The sequence below is a fragment of the Nomascus leucogenys genome, chromosome 24 (genome assembly GCF_006542625.1).
Source record: "Nomascus leucogenys isolate Asia chromosome 24, Asia_NLE_v1, whole genome shotgun sequence".
NCBI lineage: Eukaryota > Metazoa > Chordata > Mammalia > Primates > Hylobatidae > Nomascus > Nomascus leucogenys.
The window spans coordinates 20097467-20122595 of record NC_044404.1 but is presented as its reverse complement, the minus strand read 5'-3'; the positions used below and the strand labels follow the sequence as shown (position 1 = coordinate 20122595).

At 41.3% G+C, this 25129-nt stretch overlaps 1 protein-coding gene across 2 annotated transcripts in view; it reads right to left on the bottom strand.

Annotated features, from left to right (window-relative positions):
- Positions 1-24806, bottom strand: part of OTUD3 (OTU deubiquitinase 3) — a 30554-nt gene extending 5748 nt beyond the window's left edge. The window contains exons 1-7 of one of the 2 annotated variants that reach the window (XM_003271730.4): positions 24473-24806; positions 16679-16827; positions 12738-12850; positions 9553-9675; positions 2811-2942; positions 2222-2318; positions 606-790 (exon numbers count right to left, since the gene is read on the bottom strand). In XM_003271730.4, coding sequence (XP_003271778.3) covers positions 606-790; positions 2222-2318; positions 2811-2942; positions 9553-9675; positions 12738-12850; positions 16679-16827; positions 24473-24693 — 1020 coding nt within the window. In that variant the 5' untranslated portion in view covers positions 24694-24806. The remainder of the gene's footprint in view (positions 1-605; positions 791-2221; positions 2319-2810; positions 2943-9552; positions 9676-12737; positions 12851-16678; positions 16828-24472) is intronic. The other variant, XM_030805704.1, reaches the window with a different exon arrangement.
- Between the last annotated feature and the right edge of the window lie 323 nt (positions 24807-25129).

Below are 25129 nucleotides of genomic sequence, written 5' to 3'. Positions count from 1 at the left end.
CCTCTGCTGCGGCTTTTTACACTGTGGCATTTTGAGCTCAGAACTTCTTGGTGAAAATCTTTAAAATGATTCCAAATTCAGTAAAATGGAAGATGTCACATACTACTTGTGGGGGTGAAGGGCGGGGAGGGAGATGTACCTTTCTGGGAAGCACTTGACAATTTACCAAAAGCCTTTAAAAGATTCATGTATCCATGACCTTTAACCTGTTCATTCCTCTTCTGGGACTTTATCCAAGAAAATAATGCAAAAACCAAAGATTTATAAACAAAGGTGTTCATTGCAGATCATGGCATTTATAAAAAACATGGATAAACATGGGAAGAGCCCACACATAAAGTAATGTTAGGTGGGAAAAGGAGGCTTTTCATTTGTACACTGAGGACAATTTCAGGGTATATTTCCTTCCAATTGTCACGGCATACACCAAACAGGATTAAGTGGGGTCATTCTGCTTCTTGATGTATCTTTATGCATTCCCCAGATTTTCCACACTACTTTTATACATCAGAAGGAAAATACAAATAAAATTAATCTCAAGCTCCCACCACTGCCACAGAATTACACCTGCCCACCACCTGCCCATTCAACCCCATCTTACATACCTTTGCGAGCTGGTTTTTATTTGCTTTGTTTTCTTCACTAGGGCTGGCCTGTGCCTTATTGTTTTCGGTCCTGCCTTCATTTAAGCCCTGATTTCCAAAGATTCTGGCACCACTGCCACCCTCCTCCCACAAAGGGCCACACTGCTTCAGCACTCGACCACTGGGCTCAAGATTCTCTTCTGCATCTTCCAAAGAAAGACATTTCATTAAAACTGAGAACCTGAGAGAGTTACACAGGGTGATTACTGTATTAATGATTCCAAAATTACCTGGGTCCCTACTTCGGTCATAGGGGAAGTAAGTTTCCTTGAGACAAATTCGAATGTCAAGACAGTGGGAAACATAGGAAGAAAAAGTTGGTAAAAGTTGTAAGATAAATTCTAAAATAACCCACTGACCAGCCTTTTGATTAGCTTCCAACCAGCAGAGTGCTTTTTAGATAAATTATGTTTTAACATGAATTTTTATGGGAAAATCTTCCATTTGCACCCAAAACCCAGAAAAGAAACAGATTCTAAAGCTGTGCTGTCCAATGTATTAGCCACCAGCTATATGTGGCCATTTACATTTAAATTAAAATTAAACAACATTTAAAATGTAGCTCTCCAGTCTCACTGCTCACGTGGCAGGTACACACTATACTGAACAGCACAGATCACTGGAGGGTGCTGTTTAAAGTCACAAAGACCAAGTTACTTACAGATTTCTAAAAGTACAGCCAATACATAGTGGATAATAAAATGGAGAACTATGATGCCAGAAACAGTATCTGACATGTAACATCTGGCAATCAGTATTTATTGGTATCATTTTAAATAAATGACTTAAGAAATTAATAAGATGTTACATCCTTTTCTCTTTTTTTTGAGATGGAGTCTCGCTCTGTTGCCCAGGCTGGAGTGCAATGGTGCGATCTTAGCTCACTGCAACCACTGCCTCCCAGGTTCAAGCAATTCTCCTGCCTCAGCCTCCGGAGTAGCTGGGATTACAGGCACCCGCCACCACACCCAGCTAATTTTTGTATTTTTAGTACAGATGGGGTTTCACCATGCTCGTCAGGCTGGTCTCGAACTCCTGACCTCGTGATCCACCTGCCTCAGCCTCCCAAAGTGCTGGGATTACAGGTGTGAGCCACCACACCCAGCCGTTACATCTCTTTTCTTTCCACTGAGTCACAAAATTATACTTGGTTCAAGTTAAAAAAAAAAAATCAAAATTATCACAAGCTAATACAAATCTAAATATTCCCACCAGAAAAACAAGGTATTTCTCTCTCCATTTTATTTTGGTTATCATTTTGGTCTTCTAAGGGCATCTTATTTCTAAACAGGCTAATTCTTCCCTGAGGCATCCCCCAGCACCCTGTACTCCCACCCCATTATGTACTATAGCACCAGTTTACCTGTCTCCACCATCCACCCTCTACCCCTGAACTATACTCCCCCTGAAGCAGAGACAGGACCTCGTAAAAAATGTCTACATACAGAACGTGCTCAATAAACAACTCCTAAATGAATGACATAAGTTACCACCTGTGACTTGGTTAAAAAATAAATATTTGGAAAATTACCAACACAACCATTTTGAAGACCTATAAATATTAGTCATGGACTTACTATTTCTCTTCCCTTGGTTCATCCGAAGCATGGCAATTATTGCAGATTCAATATTATAATTTTCAGCTTCCAGGTTCTGGACTATTAAATTAAAATCCTATCCAAGAAACAAACAAACAAAAAAACCACTTCAAAACTCTGGGTATATTTTTCTGCCTAGCTCTACTTCAATAATCATAAACATAAAGATGTAATAGTGAGAATTAACACAAGGTTTCAGGACCTTTTCCTTTTAGAAAAATGTCAATTTTCAATAACGTTGGTCCCTGGAAATAACCATCTAATGTACATTTATAAATGAATTCCCTCTATAAAACTGCATTTGTACTACTGTAAACACTAGTCAGGAAAAATTAAATCCACATACTTCCTAAGACCTTTGGGCAGTACTGGGTGAAGTCTAGCAAACAACAGGGAAATTAATAAACAGCTCTCATTAAGCCACATATGCTAATCAAACTACAAATCTCATGGGCCTATTTTGGCCCACAAGGTGCTGATATGCTAGAGAGGTGCTACGAAACTAAGACGTAAGCTAGGCACAGCAATGCTTGCTTCTAAATCATTCCTGCAAGACAGAAATACTAACTGAACATCCAGTTGCATTACAAACTTTCTGGACAGCATCCTCTACTTCGTCTCTTAGGTCGTCTTCAGAGTCCATTCCCTTTGTCTTGATCTTTTCTCTTTTATTTGATTCATCTTGATGAAGCATCTGAAACTAAAGGAAACAAATAATAATCAGGGAACTATGTTGAGAATCAAACTATGTTCAGAATCTTCAACATAAGACACTCTAATCTGGAAAAATTCATATACATAGGGGAAAACATTCTAGAAACAACCTTAAGAGAACAGCAATGACTAGGCTCCATTTTATCCACTCATTGTACTTCGAGTCACAACAGAGGAATTGAAAAGAAAGGCCCAAAAGACAGAATAACTGCTCAGTAGGAAAGGCATTTGCACTCCCATGTCTAAATACCAACACTGGCAAATGACTGCTGCCTCTGACAGCACACAGTCACCTCAGCTGATTTTCAGAGCTGTGGGCTTAACAGAAAACGATCCTCTATACTCGCACCTGGTGAACTTTTGCACAAAAATGGTGCTGGTCTTGAAGAAACCTACATACGACTTCCCTCTGGTTCCCAAGCCTTATTTGTTATCATCAGCACGCTTAGAGGTACTGAAGCTCCTGACCCAGCTAGACAGCCACAGATAAGCATGACTCATCTAACCTCAGGTACATACCCCCACACCCAGGGAAACTTGTCAATCCAAATTCTAAAGCCACAAAGAACAGTTCACTTGGGATCCATGAGACCTTTACAACCTGGGCCTTAAATCAGAAAAGCTAAAATCATCCCTCTGTAGATGCTTAACCACCTTCTTCTTCTGCTTCCCATTAATGCAGGGAGATAGGTAAATGGGCAAAGACAGTTCTATTTTTTGAATGTAAAAGTATAGTGGACTCCAGCAATGTGCAGTATATTCCTCAGAACGTTAATACAACGCATTCTATTATAAAATTAAACCCTAAGAATTTGACAAAGAGTTACAGGAGTCTATGACCCAGTAGTTTCACAGTTTTGAAATTTAGCCAAAGGAAATAATATCAAATAAAGATTTATGGGCCTGGTGCAGTGGCTCACACCTGTAATCCCAGCACTTTGGGAGGCTGATGGGGGTGGGTCACTTGACCTCAGGAGTTCAAAACCAGCCTGGGCAACAAAGTGACATCCCATCTCTACAAAAAATACAAAGAATTATTTGGGCATGGTGGCATGCACCTGTAGTCCCAGCTGAGACTGAGGCTGAGGTGGAAGGATGGCTGAGGTGGAAGAGGCTGAGGTGGAAGGATGGCTTGAGCCCAGGAGGTAGAGGTTGCAGTGAGCCGAGATCACACCACTGCATTCCAGCCTGGGCAACAGAGCTAGACCTTGTCTCAAAAAAAAAAAAAAAAAAAAAAAAAGAGAAAAGATTTAGGTAAAAGTGCTAACAGTGTTACTTATAGTGGTGAATAACTGGAAACCACCCAAAGGCTTTATAGTATGGATATGGTTAAATAACCACTGTAAATCCACAGAATGATGTCTTCATTCCCACTAAAGGAAGAAACACAATAATCACTCCCACCATTATTACTTAACAATATTTTGGAGGTAACAGCCAAAGTATTTAGCCAAAATAAATTTTAAGTATAAAATTAAAAAGAAAAAAGTAATCTGTCTTTGTAGATGATATAATTCTGTAACTGAAACAAGAGAATCAACAAAAAAACTACTGCAAACCAAAAAAATTACAGCAAATCATATACCTGATAAGAATCTAGCATCTAGAATATATTAAAAAACTCTTACAACTCAAAAACAAAAAGGCAGAACCCAATTAAAAAATAGGCAAAAGACTTGAATAGACATTTCTCCAAAGATATACAGATGGCCAAAAAAAACATGAAAAGATGTTCAATGTCATTAGCTATTAAGAAAATGCAACTCAAAACTTTAAGATACTGGCCGAGCATGGTGGCTCATGCCTGTAATCCCAGCACTTTGGGAGGCCGAGGTGCGTGGATCACGAGGTCAGGAGATCGAGACCATCCTGGCTAACACGATGAAACCCCATCTCCACTAAAAATACAAAAACTTAGCTGGGCGTGGCGGTGGGTGCCTGTAGTCCCAGCTACTCGGAAGGCTGAGGCAGGAGAATGGTGTGAACCCAGGAGGTGGAGCTTGCAGTGAGCCACGATCATGCCACTGCACTCCAGCCTGGGAGACAGAGCAAGACTCCATCTCAAAAAAAAAGAAAAAAAACTTTAAGATACTAACTAGGATGACCATTTAAGAAAAAAACTACAAATGTTAGAGAGGATGAAGAGAAAGCAGAGCCTTATTACCGGTGGCAAGTAAAACAGTACAGCTGCTGTGGAAAACAGTTTGGCAGTTCCTCAAAATGTTAAATTTAGGTTTATCATATGACTCAGCAATTCCACTCCAAGGTATATCCAAAAAGACTGAAAATAGGTGTTTGTAAAAATACTGTACACATATACTCACAGCAGCACTATTCTCAATAGCCAAAAGGTGGGAACAACCTAAACGCTCATTAACAGATGAATGGGTGCACAAAAAAATCATCTCTCCAAACAATGGAATATTATTCAGCCATAAAAAAGAATGAAGTACTGATACATGCTACACCATGAATGACTCTCAAAAACATTATACTGAGGGAAAGAAGCCACAAAGAAAAAGTCACATATAATTCCATTTACATAAAATGTCCAGAATAGGCAAATTCATAGAGAAGAAAGGCAGATTGGTGATTGCTAGGGGAGAGGGGGAATTGGGAGTCACTGCTTAATGGGTATGAGGTTTTCTTTTGGGATGATGAAAATATTTTGGGACTAGACAGAAGAAGTGGTTGTACAACAAACACTGCAGATGTACTGAGTACCACTGGACTATATATTTTTAAATGATTAATTTTATGTTATGTGAATTTTGCCTTAACTTTTAAAAAAAGAGGGGTTCTGTGGGATACCTAAGTATGTAATTAACATTTTGTTATTAACAGCTCTCATAGACAAATGATAACCAACTAGAAAACATAAAAGATCTCTTTACAATAGACACAAAAAACACAAAACACCTCCTAAGAATAAACTCAACAAAAAGTGGGCAAGATCTATATGAATAAAATGTTCATATGGATCACGAAGTCAATTAAATAATAGAAGGCTCAACATCAAAAAGATGTCAGCTTTTCCTTAAATTACTCCATTAATTTAATGAGATTCCAATTTTTAAAAACTCAATGGGGCCAGGCACGGTGGCTCACGCCTGCAACCCCAGCACTTTGGGAGACCAAGGTAAGCAGATCACTTGAGGTCAGGAGTTCAAGACCAGCCTGGCCAACATGGTGAAACCCCGTCTCTACTAAAAATACAAACATTAGCCGAGGGTAGTGGCGAGCGCCTGTAATCCCAGCTACTCAGGAGGCTGAGGCAGGAGAATCGCTTGAACCCAGGAGGCAGAGGTTGTACCACTGCACTCCAACCTGGGCAACAGAGCAAGACTCTATCTCAAAAAAAAAAAAAAAAACCTCAATAGGATTTCCTTTGAACTAGACACATTGATTCTAACATTCATTTTGTTTTTTTAAGAAAAGACAAGAACATATAAGGAAACTTATAAAAAGAAAATTAATTATGAGTGAAAAATCCTACCAGATTTTAAAATATACCAACTGAAACAATGAGGCATCAACATGTGAACAGGGAGATCAGTGGACCAGAACCAAATGTCTAGGAATAGACACAAATACATATGGGAATTTAGTATATGGAAAGAAAGTGGCATTTTAAATCAGTGGAGGAAAGATGTATAATTAATCAATGATTTGGGTACAACTAGGTAATCACAAGGGAAATATAAAGTTGGATCCATAGCCTCATACCCTTATATGAATAAATTTCAAATGAAGCCAAGATTTAATTTTTTTTTAAGTCAAACTATGAGCTGGGTCAGTAGCTCACATCTGTAATCTCAACACTTTGGGTGGTCAAGGCAGGAGGGTTGCTTGAGTCCAGGAGTTCAAGACCAGCCTGGGCAACAAAGTGAGACCCTATCTCTACAAAAAATAAAAAACTGGCCAGGCATAGTGGTACACAGCTGTGGTCCCAGCTACTCAGGAGGATCGCTTGAGCCTGGGAGGTTGAGGCTGCAGTGAAACATGATCATAGCACTGCACTCCAGCCTGGGCGACAGAGTGAGACCCAGTCTCAAAAAATAAATAAATAAATAAAGTGAAACTATGAAAGTACTATTCTAAACTATGGGAGAATTCTTTTTAACCTCAGAGTGGGAAAAACTTTCCTAGTTATGACCCAAAATCCAAAAGGCATATAAGAAAATCGCAACAAATTTAACCATGTAAAAATCTAAAATTCTTTCATAGCAAAGACCACAGGAGAAAGAACAAAAAATCAAATGACAGAGTGCGAAAAACTATTTGCAACTCATATCACAGACAGAGGCTAATTTCCCTAATACATAAAAAGCTCCCCAAAATCATTAAGGCAACTTAATAGGGGAAAAAAATGGGGAAAGAAAATGAATACCATTTACAAAAAATAGAAATATGTCTTAAACACAGGAAAAGATGCATAAATAAGAGAAATGCAAATTAAAACTAGGTTAAGTAAACAATTTTTCCCCTAACAATGAAAAGGATTTAAAAATTTGGTAACACTATGTTGACGAAGTGCACCGTGCAGGAAAAGAGCCACATATTGCAGGTGGGAGTTTAAACTGGTGAAATCTTGTTAGAACGTAATTTGACAATACACTTATCGACATCCTCTGATGTGGCAAGGACCTTCTAGGAATGTGTCCCACAGACACATGAGTGAAATGAGGTACATAAAAGGTACTGCATGTTGCTTGTAATAGCAAAGGGTTAGAAACCACCTAAAAGTCCATCAGTAAGTGACTGGTCAAAAATATAATGCATCTACAGAACAGAACACTACGCAGCCTTTAAAAAGGATACAGGAAGTTCCTTATGTACTACCATGAATTAAATCCCAAGACACGTTAAATTTAAAAAGCACAGTGCAGGATGTACGTGTGGGATGTGTAGTATGTGTAGGATGCTACAACTAGTGGTGGCAAGAGTGTAAAAATGGCAAAAGTGGAATATGTGCACATATACATATATTTGCTTGATATGTAAACCATAGGAGATTTTATGATATACTAATACCACTGATTGCATCCAGGGAAAACCGTGCAGCTGAAGTACAAGGGTAGGAGAGTGACTTTGACTATATATCCCATTACGTATTTTGAATTCTAATCCATGGAGAAATATGAGCTATTCAAGAATTAAAATTGCCAGGCACCATGGCTCACACCTGTAATCCCAACATGTTGGAAGGCCAAGGCAGGAGGATCACTTGAGCCCAGGAGCCGGAGGGCAGCCTGGGCAACATAGTGAAACTTCATCTCTACAAAAAATTAAAAAATTAATGAAGCATGGTGGTGCACACCTGTAGTCCTAGCTACTCATGAGGCCGAGGTGGGAGGATCGCTGAAGTCCACGTAGACAAGCCTGCTGTGAGCCGTGATGGTGCCACTGCACTCCAGCCTGAGCAACAGAGCGAGACCTTATCTCAAAAAATAAATAGAACTGTTTAAAAAACAATGGTTTTGGATAATGTGTAAAACAGGAAAAAAGGTTTATGAAATGATTTTTTTTTTTTTTTTTTGAGATGGGAGTTTCGTTCTCCAGGCTGGAATGCAATGGTGCGATCTCAACTCACCGCAACCTCCACCTCCCGGGTACAAGTGATTCTCCTGCCTCAGCCTCCCGAGTAGCTGGGATTACAGGCGTGTGCCACCACACCCGGCTAATTTTGTATTTTTAGTAGAGACGGAGTTTCTCCGTGTTGGTCGGGCTGGTCTTGAACTCCCGACCTCAGGTGATCCGCCCGCCTTGGCCTCCCAAAGTGCTGGGATTACAGGCGTGAGCCACCATACCGGCCAATGATGTTAATTTTTAAAAACAGGAAACAAAGCTATATAAATAAAATCTCAGCCATGTTTTAATGCATTAAATGAAAGGAAATCTACCAAAACAGTAACAAAATTTACATTCAGGTAGCTGAGTTGACTTTACATACTTTTTATTTTCTTCTTTACCTTTACTATAGTTTTCAGATTTCAGATAAGAAGCATGGGTTAGGCCGGGCGCGGTGGCTCACCCCTGTAATCCCAGCAGTTTGGGAGGCCAAGGTGGGCAGATCACCTGAGGTCAGGAGCTTGAGACCAGCCTGACCAACATGGAGAAACCTCGTCTCTACTAAAAATACAAAATTAGCTGGGCATGGTGGCACATGCCTGTAATCCCAGCTACTCGGGAGGCTGAGGCAGGAGAATCGCTTGAACCCGGGAGGCGGAGGTTAGGTGAGCCGAGATCGCGCCACTGCACTCCAGCCTCGGCAACAAGAGCGAAACTCCATCTCCAATTAAAAAAAAAAAAAAAGGTGTGGGTTGATTTTAAAACATAAAAATAATTTTAAAATTCCATGTATCTTACACACACACAATCCTATCAACTATCAGAAAAAGCAAAATAGTAATAAGCAATTTTATCTATCACTCTCACCTAAACTAAGAAATAAAAAATATTTTTAAAATCAGGCCCACAGATTCTTAATGCCAACTTTCCACAAAAACATCACTGGTTTTTAGCGCCAGATATACAGCTCTCGACCTGTTTCCTGTAGGGCTGGGAATACGGGAGAAAACCGAGGCCTCACTCACATCCGTCTGGAGATGTGCAGGTGCCTCTGAGTTATCATTGATCCTCCGAACACTGTCGTAGTGCTCTCCATACCGATATGCGATGTGTAACTCCCTCACGCTGCTTTTATCTGTACCACGAATCTGTAGACAAAAGAAGGGGCCGTGCCAGTGAGGACCTGAACACTGTCAGCTTCTGGAGAGAAACACCCACCTGGACTGCTGAGGAAGCCCAGTCAGCAGGTCTATGCAGACACTAATTGGGAACACACCTGGGATATGTCACAAGCAATTTCCAAACTACCTCCTTCCTACGCGTGTATGCTCCTTTATGCTTATTTAATATGTAACTCCATGGAAATAAATCCATGTAAGAAATTCAAAAACCAGGGGCAGACTTGTGATGAAGTTAAATAAGCTTAAGCTTCAGAGGCTGTATTACCTCTGAGCCCCTCTAATGCACAAGCCCCTTTCAAGGGAAAGGCCCAGGGGCAGATCCAGATTTGTTGAGCTTGAAGCCCTATTTGAATGCTCTCTTTGAGGAAAAAAAAATGCAAAATTATAAATATAAAACTGGTAGAACCTCTCCCAAGACCTAGAAAGGGTGTCCTACAAATGAGTGGCCTGATGTTTCATTAGCTTCAAGGTAAATCCACCCCTTTCGTTAAAACGAAAATAGCATTTTCTGTTAACCACCTAAATGAGAAACATTATCAACAACAAACCCAAATCTCCTACCTACGTCAACTTCAAAACAAAATTACATAAAGTAGTACGGCCTGCACCGCTCAACCCTGTAGGCACCACCCACAAGGTATTCTATGTGAACTACACCCCTGACACACAGCACAAGAATGGGGCTCCCTAGAGTTGTGCAGTACAGAAGCCCTAAGGTCTGGGCATACCCCAAATAAAACTTGCCACCTCCACAGAAACTCTCATTCTAACTTTGTCCCTTAGAAAGCCCAGTAATGGTTCCTTTGTTTAAATTCCAAAACATCAGCACATTCTTTTTACTGAAAGTCACACGTAATAAGATACTACCCTTACTTTAAACAGTATCCACGGTCTAAAAACAAAGCAAAAACCATGGAACAAACAGGAACCAGACAAGTCTAGATGTCAGTAGCTTGGAACCTTTTCCAGTAGAATACGCAGATCTCAAGTGCAGAGAGTCTGGTTTAGACACATACAAAATAGAGAGCACCATTTGTCTCCCAGGAAGAGCAATGGGAAAGTAAACAGTTTATCAGAATCTTTGACATAATCCCTAAAGCACGTACCTACCTAATAATAATAATATATATACATTATGAATAGAAAACCTAACTGGAAGAATATTCACCAAATTGTTAACCGTGACTTTCACGGGCAGATTACAGAGGACTTTCACATTCTATGTTACACACATCTAGATTGTTCACAGGAGCACATATTCCAATTATAACCAGAAAAAAAATGTAGGTTTCAGTATCTCCATGGTGTGAGTATAAGCCTACTCTTTATTAATGAAAGAGCTCATAACCATGACAGTAGCAACCAATGCAGTTTCAGTTCTTAAATTTTATAAGATGCTTCATTGGGGTAGGAAGACATGGGGGATCCAATGGAAATATTAGTAAATTTATTTTAAAAAGATGTACTTTCAATGCTCAGGAATTTATGAAAGAGAACACTACAGAAATAAATCCAAAAAAAAATTTACCTATGCAGAAATGTCTTCCACAACTACCTAGGTAACTAAGAAACTTTGGGAAAAAAGTCATCAATGGAGGAAAAGGAAAGCTGATTACTGAGTTGGTACTGAGTATTCTCCTTCAAGGTGAGGGTCATTATGCTGCGTATTCAAATGATTTTGTTAACTTCTGCAAAACAGTGTAAGTTTAACGACAAAAAAACAGAACAAAGGGGTAACCAGTATTCTTGCTAAACATCACCCTTGGAAAACAGAGCCCCATGGAAAATATGATAGCTCTATCTGGTACCCTGCTGTTGGGACATCCGCAACACTGCCCCAAAGAACACAAGCAGATACTGTTTCACTCCTGCTCCTTCTATCCCCATAAGGTAAAATTTCTCACCATCCCTGGACTAGCTTATTTTGTTGTAGCATAATTTTGTTAAAAGGACACTGTGCCAGGGACAAAAGGCTGCATTCTTTAATATGACATTCTGGAAAGGCAAAACTATAAGGACAAATCAGAGAATGTGCTACAAGAGGCTGGGTATTGGGGGAGGGGGCCAGTGATTACAAAGTACAAAGAGCCTGGAAGTAACTTTTCCCAGAGTAGACTAGTCTATGTGTTGATAGTAGTGGTGGTTACATGACTGTGTTTGTCAAAACACATAGAACTGTACACTTGGAAAAGGATGAAGTTTGCTACATGTAAATTATATCCCTATAAACCTATTTTTAATCAGCAAAGGCTATGACTGAGCAATTTACAAAGGAATATATGCAGGTGTCATATGAAAAAAAGGGCACTGTTACCTTTATGCTAATACCACAGAAGTGTCCGTATATATGTGGATATGGATACATGTGTGTATGTGTTTTAAAAGTGTGTAAAAACATTGTGCTATGTTCCTTTCCAGTTATGTATCAATGTTTTTATAGCCAAGTGTGTGTGAATGACAGGAATACTCACTAAAACATTAACCGCAATAACCTCTCTCTGGGTGATTCAATAAAATTTTAAATGTAATTTTTAATAAAATTCTTTTCCTTTTAGGAGCTTTTTCAATTTTCTAACTTTTCTACAAGTACTGTATTTTAACTTTTTAATTAGAAAAAGTGAGAAATGGGGGAGTGGTGGAGCAGGGCAGGGTGGGTGGGGAATTAACAGAAACCACATGCTCAGTCTTTAGGAGCTGAGGTACAAGGCAACAGGCAGCACTCTGACTTTAGGGGGGTGACAGCCTGTGTGTTTCCACACTAGGTTCTCTGTCCCCAACCTGCCCAATTAGCTGACTGTTGAATATTTACAGCATTTTAAAAGATTTCTAAATTATACTCTGGACTCCATTTGTACATAGCACAGGGATTACTTCTGGGCCACCACAAGATTTTTGTCTCTGGTTAGGCTCGCAGTCCAAGTTACTCTGCATAATTCAATGTTCACAGGTCAAGCCCCATCATCTTCGGATATTCCCAAAGCTGATTTAGAAATAAGAGCTTAAGATAAATGTTTAAATAGGTGACCTACCTGCCACAAAGGGGCATTAAGTTGATGAATCACTACATTCAACTGATGATTTCTTGCAAAGGCTACAATTGCATCATTGCCAGCAAAAGTACCAGGCTTTGCCAAACTGGCCACTGCATGGAAATAGGAAAGAAAAATGACGTCTTTATAGTGGAAAAATCCAAATGCAAACATGCTTTGGTATTTACTGAGTTCCAAATAATGAGAAACAACGATATATATCTGAAAAGTCCATTAACTTTGTAGAGTCTAGGAATTTAGCTAGTTGAACAATACAAGACTGCTACTCAGAAGAACACTAGTCATTCATAAAGCAAAGATCCATTTATTTCTTCTGCAATAAATGTTTACTGATTACTTCCAATATGCTAACTCAATAAAAGGCACTGGAAACATAACAATAAACACAGTAATCTTAGCAGCTTGCATTAGTGAATGGTTATTATGTGTCAAGCACTGATCTAATCACATCTCATAGACAAGTACTATTATACAAACCATTTTATACATGAGGAAACTCAGATGCAGAATAGCTGAAAACTGTGCCAAGGTCAAAGAGCTGGTACACAGTGGAGCTGAGGTTTCACCTAGGCAGCCCAATGCCAAGGTCCTGGCTCTCAGCCACTCCATCAATTTGCCCTCGTGGAGTTCGCAACCAGTGAGGGGCAAACAAGATAGGCACTAATGATGCACAAGTGCTTCAGGAAGGGCATGTGCAGTAAGAATTTGGCCTTGCCCAAAGAAAGGTCTGGCCTTTATCCTGGGCTCCTGGGAGGTCACTTCTAAACCTCTGGAATTCCCAAAGGTTGGGTATCTGTTATTCATGATGGGCCTCTCCACCACATCTGGCATCAGACCTTTGTGGTGGTGATAGGGTGAGAGGGGAGACTGAGTTCAACCACTTAGACATGCAATAAATCAATAAGCAAAACAAAACAAAACAAAACAAAAACCTCTGGACACCAAAGTTAGGGTAAGCTTCCCCAGGTGACAATATTCTATGTGTACTGTCACACACAGATGCCATGAGGAGAATATGCCCTGAGGACAACAGAAGCTTCGTGTCTGGAACCTTTCCAGACTGCCCTATGCATCTCTTCCTTTGGCTAGTAGTATTGATCTGTATCCTTTCCCTGTAACAAACCGTAACTGTTAGCATGATAGCTTTCAGTGAGTTCTGTGAGTCCTACTACCATATTATGGAACCTAAGGGAGGTTCTGGGAGACCCTAACTTGTAGATGGTACCAAAAGTTGAGGGAAGTCATGCAAGGACTGTGTTCTCGAACCCTGCAGTTTGGCTAACTCCAAGTGGTAAACATAAGCCAACGTGGAATTGAGGAGCAGGAGGTAAGGTGTATCAGAGGAGCTTCTCAACTGAGACAACTAAGCTAATACCCAAAGGACAAGGAGGAGTTAAGACAGGAGAAATGGATGGTGTTCTAAGAAGAGGAGAGACAGACCAGAGAGAGAGAGAACTCTAGTATGGCAGGAACTGAGGATGCTGAGATGGAGAGGTGGAAAATGTTGGGGGGAATGGCAAGAGATGAGGACAGAGAAATAAGAAAATCCCAGATCATGAAGAACTGGGCTCTATACTGAGGTCAACAGATGAGTCACCAACAGCTTTCAGACAGAGGAAAAACATATTTAGATCCCACTCTGGCTGTTATATAGAAAACAGACTGAGGGAATCAAGAGACAATGATACCAAACAGTATGGAAGAAATCCAAGCAAATGGCCACAGAGGTCTGATTTTACGGGGTAATAGCAGTGAAAGAAACTGCTGAGGTAGAGTGGTAACATGTAATGAACGGGTATGAGAAGGGAGGAAGATAAGCATTAAGAACACTCAGGTTCTGATCTGGATACTTGTACAGTTGGGGGAAAGATGTTGCTGATTCTCTGAAGCCACAGTCTAAAAGAAAAGAATAATCCTAAAGATACAGCCAGATGCAAGGGTGACCAGGTCCTTAATAGTATAGTGAACCATTCATTTATTCACTCAACAAATACTTTATGAATGTCTACCAGATGCCAGGCACTGCCATACCGCAAAACAAAGACACACAGTCCCTGCCCTTGAGAAGCTCACAGTACAACAAGGTGGGCAGCACACTGACATTAAAAACAGGTAACTATGACTCAAGACTCATCAATGTAACAAGCCAAGCCTTCAACTGACACACAAAGAGAATGTGCAGACTTCCAGGTTTCTTTTCATTTCTGCTCTGACCGTCAAAGTGACTTCTTACTTCTGTGATGCTCAAATTCTTAAGCAGCTCCAAGCAACAGGCATGCATAGTGACATTTCAAGAAAACACCTTTCCACTGTTCATCTAAAGTGACTATCACATTGGCAACCAAAGATTTGAGTTCCCTATCCTGTAACAGCCCCAAATCCACCATGTGATCTTCACTGACAATGTTCAAAGTGGAGTTTCACATCACAAACTAAAAACCCGTTTCATCCAAAATGATGTTTTCATTGGATGACACAATTCATTTCGTACAGCATTAAACTGCAAAATTTGTCCCATATACATACATTTAATTTGTCAACTGATGACTATCCAGTAAACTATGCCTATCTGCTAGCCAAAAAGTAATCCCAGGAAGAGGGACCATCTGAACTCAGTGATTGGTACAAATCACCCATGGGAAGTTTTGTTGCTCTGTGTCTGGTGCCTACTGAGTAAGTTCTTTCCTAGTAAGGAATGGGAAACACTTTGGGATCACTGATACCTTTTCTCCCAAATGTCCCCCTCCTGCTGCCCTCTCTCTTGCTAATGGTACAGCCAACTACCCATTCCCTAAGCAGAAACTTCAGAATCACTCTTGTCTCCTCCCTCTGCCCTCCTCACCTCCAATGTGTCCTGTCAATTACACTGTCAAAGTGTGGCTTGGTTTGGGCCTTACTCATTATCCTCAGTAGCTACCTTGATGGAGACCTCCTCTACTCTCATCTGGCCAGTGTGGAGACCTTCTAACCAGTCTCCTTTATCAGTCTCTCTCCCCATCCGTTCTCGGCATGGCCTCCAGAGTTAGCTCTCTAAAACAAAGGATCAATTCTCTTTCCTGATAATAGACAGAAAAGACTATAAGCCCTGTGATGAAAATGCCATTTGTAAGACATATAAGCAGTGAGCACAGTAGATCCTCAGTAAATATTTGTTGAAATTAAAGTTTACAAGTTCATATGCATTTTCTATAAGATCTATGCCTATTAAATAGGAACCAATTAAAATCACTAACTGACTTGCCTCAAAGAAAACAGATTGTGTTTGGGGTTTGGGTGAGAAATTAACATGATTTTATTGGTTTTTCTAATTTTAAAAGTAATACATGATCATCTAAAAGTCAGAAAAAGTCTACAGAAGATAATTTAAAATACCATAGTCCCACCATCCCCAGATGGCTAACGCTTACTAAGGGCTTATTTTAATTTTGTTATTTAATTTAATCTTCACCAAAAACCCTATGAGATAGATGCTATTATTATCTCCCTTCTATAGAAGTTTAAAGAGAATGAGTAATTTCCAAAAAATAAGTGAAGCTAAGAATTAACAAACAAAATGTTAGTATCTTTCCAGACTTTTCCTACTGTGTCTGTATACCTTTTAAAAATAGGATCAACCTATACAAGCTATGTTATAGCCTGCTTTTCCCACCCCACAGAGTAAGAAGTCATTAATCGCTTTTCAGGTCAATTAACATCATCATGTTTATTAAGGGCATATACAGCTAAACCCTACTGATCCTACTGATCCCCAACTACCTGGCATGCTGCCGATAACCAAGTATGCAAACAAATATTTGTTGAATAAATGAATGTCGTGATTTATATAACCAAACCCTTGGCTGGGAGGGGGGAGGATGCCAGTGGACTTAATTACCCAATGCATTACTCCTGAAGGACCCAATGTCCCACAGTGAACCTACCATGCTTCTCAAAAGGAATGTCGTCTTCTACAAAGGGTTCAAAATCTTCCCGCTGCTTTATCATGTAGTCCACTGTCTCCTGTCTGTGCTTGAGATGATTTCGTGAGTGTCCCTCCAATTGATCACCAAGAGCTCTGAACAAGCAATTACTGTAAAAACAACAACATGAGTCAAGACCTTTCAAAAATGAACTTAGTTCGTCTAAAACAATGATGCTTCATGCCAGATCATCCATGGAAATATTTTGTGCACACAGAGGTAAAGACTCAACTCTAATAGTCCAGGATTCTTCCAAGACCACGGGGGACAGCACGAGGGCATATTCAACCATATTACCTTCTTGAGAGGCAGCAAACAAGGATTCTATTCCCCATGTACCAGCTGGCTGACTCAGGAGTCACTAAACTTCCCTGGGCCTCATCTGCTTCAACAAGTGGAGCTGGTGATACACTAACCACCTGACTACAAGGTCCAGACCTTACAGGCCATTCCATGCCTAAGGGCTATGATTTGCAGATCCTCTTCCAAAATCATGTCCTATCTATAGCCTGTTTTCTAAAACAAGTTCCACTACAGCTGCCCAGCTAAGTAATCATCCATTTAACAAATAGTACCCAAAAAATAGCAATTTGTCAAGCTGCCGATACTAACAACTGAACAATACTCTGTTTGAGTCCCAAGAACACAGTGGAGAAATTCATGAGAAGGAAAGCACTTGGACAACAAACAGCTGCATTGTGGAAAGACACTTCCTCCTTGCCTCCTCACTTAGCACCCAGGGAGCAACGATGCCATTGTTATTCCTGCCAAATGAAAACTTTAAACACCATATTTTGTTTCTCTAAAATTAAAATACTGGTAATAAACTGTAAGAGTTATCTTTACTTTCAAACCCCTCAAAGGCTTCTAAATTCCAAACTATCACAAACACAGAGGCTTAGACACACAGAGACTCAAACAAGACAAACACAATCTGGTATCCTTAAAACTACAGAAATAAACAATTCTGAAGCCAAACAGTTGCCCAGTTTTACACCCAACTGTTTACTCTTCCAAATGAAAAACTATGATACTGTAATTCCAAAGTATAAACTCATCACTTTCAGAAAGATTTCATGTCTAAATGTGTAGGAAAAAAGGGGGTTTTGTTTTTCAACTCAGAAAAGTGAATTTTCAACAGAAAGCTATAGAAAGGCTGGAATCTCTTCTAATGTATAAGAATATACACTTTTTTTTTTTTGCAGGGGAGGGGAGAATTAAGACAGATTCTATAAATTAAAAACCAAGAAGCTTTCCAACAATCTAAGACAAGATTCTAGAAGGAATGGAATATAGAGTTCTATAGGCTAGACTGAGGTGTTTTGCTAAAATCTGACAATGGCAGTCTTTTTTCAACCATGAAGAAAAGTAAGTTAATCGATAAAACAATTTAAATGTCAAGCTTTTCCTTCAAACTTTTCTTAATCAGCATCTGCCACCATTAGCCTATTCTCGAATTTAGTTTAAGAGATGTGATGTATCACAAATTTATGTAGTTATTTTACATTTAATGTACCAAAATTCAGGGTATTCTACAGTTACATGTTTGCTAAGAACTTTTAATAACATGAGCAAATGTTCTCCAAAAAAGTAGGTGTAAAACTGTATATGCCACATGAACTCAATCAAGTTCATCTGTATGCTATACACATACACAGACATAGAAACACACACAAACATATGCCAAGAAAACACACAGAAACAACCATTTAAATAGTTCGTACAATGTGCCAGGGACTGTTCTAAACACTTTATATGTATTAAACATGTTGTGTCTCACAACTCTGAGATAGGTCCTATTACCATCCCTCAGGGGAAACCCGCCCGAGGTCACAGAACTAGTAAGTGGTCAGCCCAGGATCCAAGTCCAAATAACGTGGCTCTCACTCGAATGTCAACACCAAAATGATAGCCATAGTTACCCCTAGGTAGTAGAATGAAAAGTAATATTTAAGAGTAATTGTTACATTTTTTAATATGCTTTTCTATACTTACCAAACTTTGAGCTCATCAAAAACAAGTCAAAATAGACAAATCATTTCCTTTTCTGACAGGATTACAAGGTAATGAACAAACACTCCAGTGACCTGGGTTTCCTTAGGTGAGCCCAATAAGAGCACTCAAGAAACTCATGAGAACAAAGCACCGCTGCCCAAAGGGCCTCTAGGAGATCGGGGCCACTTCCTGAGTTCACATTCTCACCATTACCTATACCAGGACTTCTCAATCTCCACACTATTGACATTCCAGGATCATTTTTTTGTTGTGGGAGGCTGTCCTGTGCACTGTAGGAAGTTTAGGAGAATACTTGGCCTCTGCCATTAGCTGCCAGTAGCACATCACTACCTCCCTCCCCATCAGTTGTGACAAACAAAGATGTCTCTAGACATTGCCAAAAGTCCCCTGGAGGGCAAAATCATCCCTGCTTGAGAAGCACTGTGTTATAGGGATATATGGCAGGTCTTGCATTTGAGTTCACAAAAACAACCAATCACATCAAGAGCACACAAATGTTTTGAGTGCACAATAATTTACTATTAGACAATATTGCAACACACGCACCAAAAAACCTAACGTGCTCTCTAGGCTGCAGTAATAACAGTAAATGCGCAGAAAAAGGAGAAGGTTTTATTATTTGAGGTCAGACCACAGATAGGGTACTGGGTACCATTCTAGCTACTGTATTTTAAGAGAGACGTATTCAGATAAATGATGTGGCTTTAATACAATATGAAGAACTACTAGTGATGTTTGGCCTAAAGAAGGCTCAGGGGACATGATCAATACCTCCAACTGTCATGTGAAATTAAAATTATACCTGTATAATAAAATGAAAACCTGGAAGCCACATAGATTTTGGCAAATAAAAGGTAATTTCACCTTAGCTCTATGGAGGTAGACGACATAGACTCAGGATTCTGCCAATTTCTATACCTAGCAATTCGCAGCAATTGTCTAGATGTGTGTTGTTTAATAGTGGTTGCTAACCGCATGTGACTACTGAGCACCTGATGTGGCTAATCCACAGTGAGGTGTGCTATCAGTGTAAAATACTAGATTCTGAAGAGGTCATAAGAAAATATGAGAGATCATCAGCCGGGTGCAGTGGCTCACGCCTGTAATCCCAGCACTTTGGGAGGCCAGGGCAGGCGGATCACCTGAGGTCAGCAGTTTGAGACCAGCCTGACCAACATGGAGAAACCCTGTCTCTACTAAAAATACAAAATTAGCCAGGTATGGTGGCGCACGCCTGTAATCCTGTAATCCCAAGCTACGCAGGAGGCTGAGGCAGGAGAATTGCTTGAACCTGGGAGGCGGAGGCTGCGGTGAGCCAAGATCGTGCCACTGCACTCCAGCCTGGGCAACAACAGCGAACTCTGTCTCCAAAAAAAAAAAATAAAAAAAATAAAAAAATTAGATCATCAATAATTTTTATATTGAATTGTATGTCAAAATAGTAATATTTTAGATATAATAGCTTAAATAAAATATACTAAAATTAGTTTCACCTGTTTCTTTTTAATGTGGTTACCAGAAAAATTTTAAATCACATATGTGGTTCACATTCTATTTCCCCTGGACAGCACTGATCTAGATCACTGATTCTCAAAGTGTGTTCCCGGACTAGGAGCATCAGCATCCCCTGGGCACTTGTTAGAAATGAAAATGCTGGGGCCCACCCAGGCCTACTCAATCAGGCATTCTGGGGTTGGGGCCCAGCAATGTAGCCCTTCCAGGTGTTTTCACTAGCAGTCCAGGTGGTTATGTTGCAGGCTGAAGTTTGAGAAACACTAGTTGAGACTCTAGACTCTAAATCAGTCACTCTCAATTATGGATGCATATAAGAATCATCTGTAAAATTTTTTTTTAACAAACATCAATAACCAGGCCCCACTCTAGGATTCTGATATAGTTGATCTAGGGGAGAGCCCAGGCCCTGAATTGTTTCAAAAGTTCCTCCCCAGATATTCTAGTATGGCACCCAGTTGAAAACCACGGAGTGAGGCACAAAAGATGGCACTGCTGTTCAGGTGACACAGGCAATAGACAAGATGATGTGTGAATGCCCTTCTACTACTATGATCCTGCAATATTAAAAACAAAACTAAAACTAAAAAATAAACTACTTGTTAGCAATAAGATAAATAGCTAAAATTAGTGATTCTTCAATGTTTCAATTTTAGAACACTGCTAATGAGTAATGTAACTCAGAACTACATTTAGTAAGACACAACTAGACATAGTTCAGAGGTATGTTAATATTGTACTGCCTAATACATAGAGTTATACATTCTTTTCACACTATAGCCAATCATGTTTTTAAGGAAAACATCAAGGTTAAACTATTTCTTGCTTGCTTTGAAAAATGAATCCAATTTATGTGCGTCCACCTTCCAGAGAACACACGAAATATGAAGCTGGTCCAGGAAGCATTATAAAACCCTCTAAGTAGCTCCGTGATTAATCTATACTAAGCTGACTCAACCCATGTAAAGGCTGTATTACAGGATATTGGCTAATTCATCCCTAAACCCCCTCAGGTTCCAGAATGCTACAGGTACCATATTGCCAACAATGAACATGCTCATAGATACTATATCAGGCTACTCCAGATTGTAATCAAATCTGAATGAAAACAGGGAACGCTAGAGATGTCAACTATTTTTTAATAGTCTTTAACTTCACTGTATTTCACCCTGAGTCCTTAATAAACATTAATAAAAGAATCTGTTGGCCAGGCGCGGTGGCTCACACCTGTAATTCCAGCACTTTGGGAGGCCAAGGCGGGTGGATCATGAGGTCAGGAGTTCGAGACCAGCCTGGCCAACATGGTGAAACACCATCTCTACTAAAAACACAAACAAATTAGCTGGCTGTGGTAGCAGGTGCCTGTAATCCCAGCTACTCAGAAGGCTGAGGCAGGAGAATTGTTTGAACCCAGGAGACAGAGATTGCAGTGAGCCGAGACTGTGCCACTGCACTCCAGTCTGGGTGGCCGAGTAAGACTCTGTCTTGGGGGGGAGGGGAGAAGAATCTGTTGACACCTGCCAACCCATCACATACACAGGAAACACCATCCCCTGCAGTGATAAAGTCTGTCATCACCACATTCGAAAGGACTAGGATACTGACGAGGGCTGAACCACAGTCCAGCTAATGGAACTCATGTAAAGAACTTGTGAACAGAAGGTGGTTAGCTCCATGAAGCCCACACAAGAGGAAATATGATCATTTTATCTAACACTGTCCGAAGAACAGGAACCTTGGAAGAGAGATATGAGCACTCCAGTCAAGCTGGTTTCTGGAGCCTAGCTTCACTGCCCGTTACTTCTACCCTTGTGCCCTACACTACCTGTCACCCTGAACAACCTGTAGATCTCCCAAAAACATCGTGTCCTTGTGCCTCTGTATAAACTCCTCCTCAGATGGGAACATTCTCTTGGTGTACCCCTATTGGTCCTTCATGACCCAATCAGAGCATGACACCCTCTGAGAGGCATCTAGCAGTGTATCCAATGACTATTTACCGAATGAACAAGAAGGACTTCCTGGCCAATTCATAGAGTAGTAGCCTTTTCCTTCTCAATAGTACCATTATAATCAGTCACTGTTACTAAAAATATATCAAACTATATTTTAATAATTTGTATCATCTGTTCTCAAAGTGTGACTCAAGGGACCGGAGATGTGGGAAGGTCTCTGATATGCTTTCAGGGTATCCATGAGTTCAAAACTAAGATGTAATGTACCTTTTTCATTCTCATTCTCTCACAAGTGCACAGTGGAGTTTTCCAGAGGCTACCTGATGCATGACGTCATCACTCTGACAGCTAATGGAATGTGTGTGTATTCTTGTGTTTTAAAACTTTGTTTTACTTTCTAATATAGTAAATACTCATAGCTATAACCCATATAAAGTTCTTTGTGTTTCTCAGTAATTTTTAAGAATGCCAAGAGATCTTAAGACCAAAAAAGCTGAGACCCACTGTTACGTGTTTCTACCTTAGGCTACGAAGTCCCTAAGTATCTTAGTCATCAACATATTCCCAGCACTCTACTTAAGGTGTGCTGAATTAACTTGAAAAGTATGCTGTGTGTGTATGGGGGTGTGGGGATAGGGAGCAGAAGTCGTACCCCCAAAGTTTCCCATAACCTTATGAAAGCCCCCTCAAGAGTTTACAACTCCCTGTGCTGATTCCTCCTCCTAAGTAACCTTCTATTGAGTACTTCAGTTTCCTGGGCACCCTGACATTGAGAATACCACACCCAGTATACCAGACACAAGCAATCCAATCATTTGCAAGGAAAAGCCCCCATGTCCCATGCCAATTCCACTGTATTCAGTTGGTATTTTTGTTTCTATAACAGTGTCTTGTGCTTAGGCTTAGGCTAGCTGACCTCCCTCTATTATTTTTATATTTCATTCAGCAAAAATGCACTGACTGCCTTCCATGTACCAAGCACTTTGCCAGATGATGGTGAATAAATGTAATCAAGTTCCAACTGCATCTTAAGCAAAAACAGCAACGCAGCAAAGTGTGGTGAACTCTTTGTGAGCAAAAAGAAATCCAATTTGCCTGAAGCAATGAGCATATACAGGAACGGTGGGAAAGGGAAATTAGGACCAGTTCACAGTCTTAATCAATAAGCTGCAATGTAATGTGAAATTTTTTAAAACACCTTCTTCTGCAGTTAATATCTAAGGCAATTCCTGGCCGGGGGTGGTAGCTCATGCCTGTAATCTTGGCACTTTGGGAGGCCGAGGCAGGAGGATCGCTTGAAGCCAGGAGTTCGAGACCAGCCTGGGCGACATAGCAAAATCACCGTCTCTACAAAATAACAATAATAATCAACTAAGGCAATTCCTTATGGTCTTTAATCTCACTTTGGTCTTCCCTCTGCAGGATTTGAGCACTCAAATACGGGGAGGAAAAAACAAAAGCCAGGCTGTTACTAACACTCTCTCTTCCAAAGTGACACAGCTGACAACCAGATCCCCTTTTACCTGCCCCTGCAATGGGATCCTAACTGTTCTCCCCTCTTCCTGACCCTTTTTCCTTCTTCCATCCATGTTCCTGGAGCCATATCCCCTTTCTTGAAGCTAATTTTCTTCCTCCTCCCCTCTCTCCCCCTCCGCGTTCCCTAAAGCAAGCTGGACCTGGATTCAGTCTAAGTCCCAAGAAAGCTTGGGTAAGCACCTTTGCTTACAGAGAAACTGAGGCCCATGGAAGCAGGAATTAGAGAAGCTGCCTTCAGCTCAGTAAACAGGCGACCTAATTTCACAAATGTAAATGGGGGCACCACCCAACAACCAAGGACTCAAAGGAAGCAAAGCGTTCTACCAAGTTGGGCTTACTCAGACTCCTTCGATTGGTCTTATCGTCATGATGACTGTTTTTCCAATGCCTGGCTCCATCTCATTCCTTCAGAACTCAGCTTAAATATCACCTTTCAGACAGCCCTTCCTGGCCACAATCCAGTGGCCCTGCTCCCATATACGGTCTCAGGACCCACTTTCTATTTCGCTCGCGGCGTCTGCCATGATTAGGACCCTTTGGGATCCCCGCGAGCGTCTCGGGGCGAGGGGCTTGTCCGCCTAGCTCGCAGCTGGACGCCCTGCACTCGGAGCGTGGCTGGCTCGCGGGAGGCGCCCGGGACGCCCGAATGAATGGATGGACGCGAGCGGGCAACGGTCGCCAGGCCGAGCCAGGCGCGTCCCCCGGCGCCGCCTCCCTCGCTGCCGGCCCGCCTCACCCGTCCCCCGGCACCTCCCGCAGCTTCAGCCCCAGGGCCTGCAGCTGGTTGGCGAAGCTGACGAACTCCTCCTCGCAGCCGCCGCCGCCGCCGGACTCCGGCCGGTTCCGCCGCTCCTTGGCCAGGGCCCGGCGCGCCGCCCGCTCGTCCCGCTTGCGCTCGGCCTCGGCTTTCCGGCTGCCGCTGCCCGGCCGGCTCTTCGCCGCCTGCTTTCGGGACATGGCCTTAGCCTGCAGTCCCCAGCGGCAGGAGGGAAAGCCGCAGGACCCCCCAGCGTCCGCCTCAAGCGTCGAGAAAGTAAAACAGCGCGAGCCACGGCGCCCGGCGACGACGGCGCAGCAACCGCGCCTGCGCCGGCGCCCGGCACCCCGGTCACATGATGGAATCCCCGCCTCCTTTGAGGGGCTCGGCGAGCAGACGCCGTAGAGAGCTAGAGGGGCACCCATCTTAGTTTGTTCTATTCTGCCCTCTAGTGGTGGATGGTACTCAACGTGAGTGGCAGGAGCGACCGGAGAGGGACCAGAGAGAACAAAGCAGGAACAAATCAAGCAGAGAAACTAAAGATGATAGATGAGTGGAACACAGAACAGCGGCAAAAGTTAGGACCGGAGATGAATAAAAACGATTTAAACTCTTGCTGCGAGCCTACTACAGTTG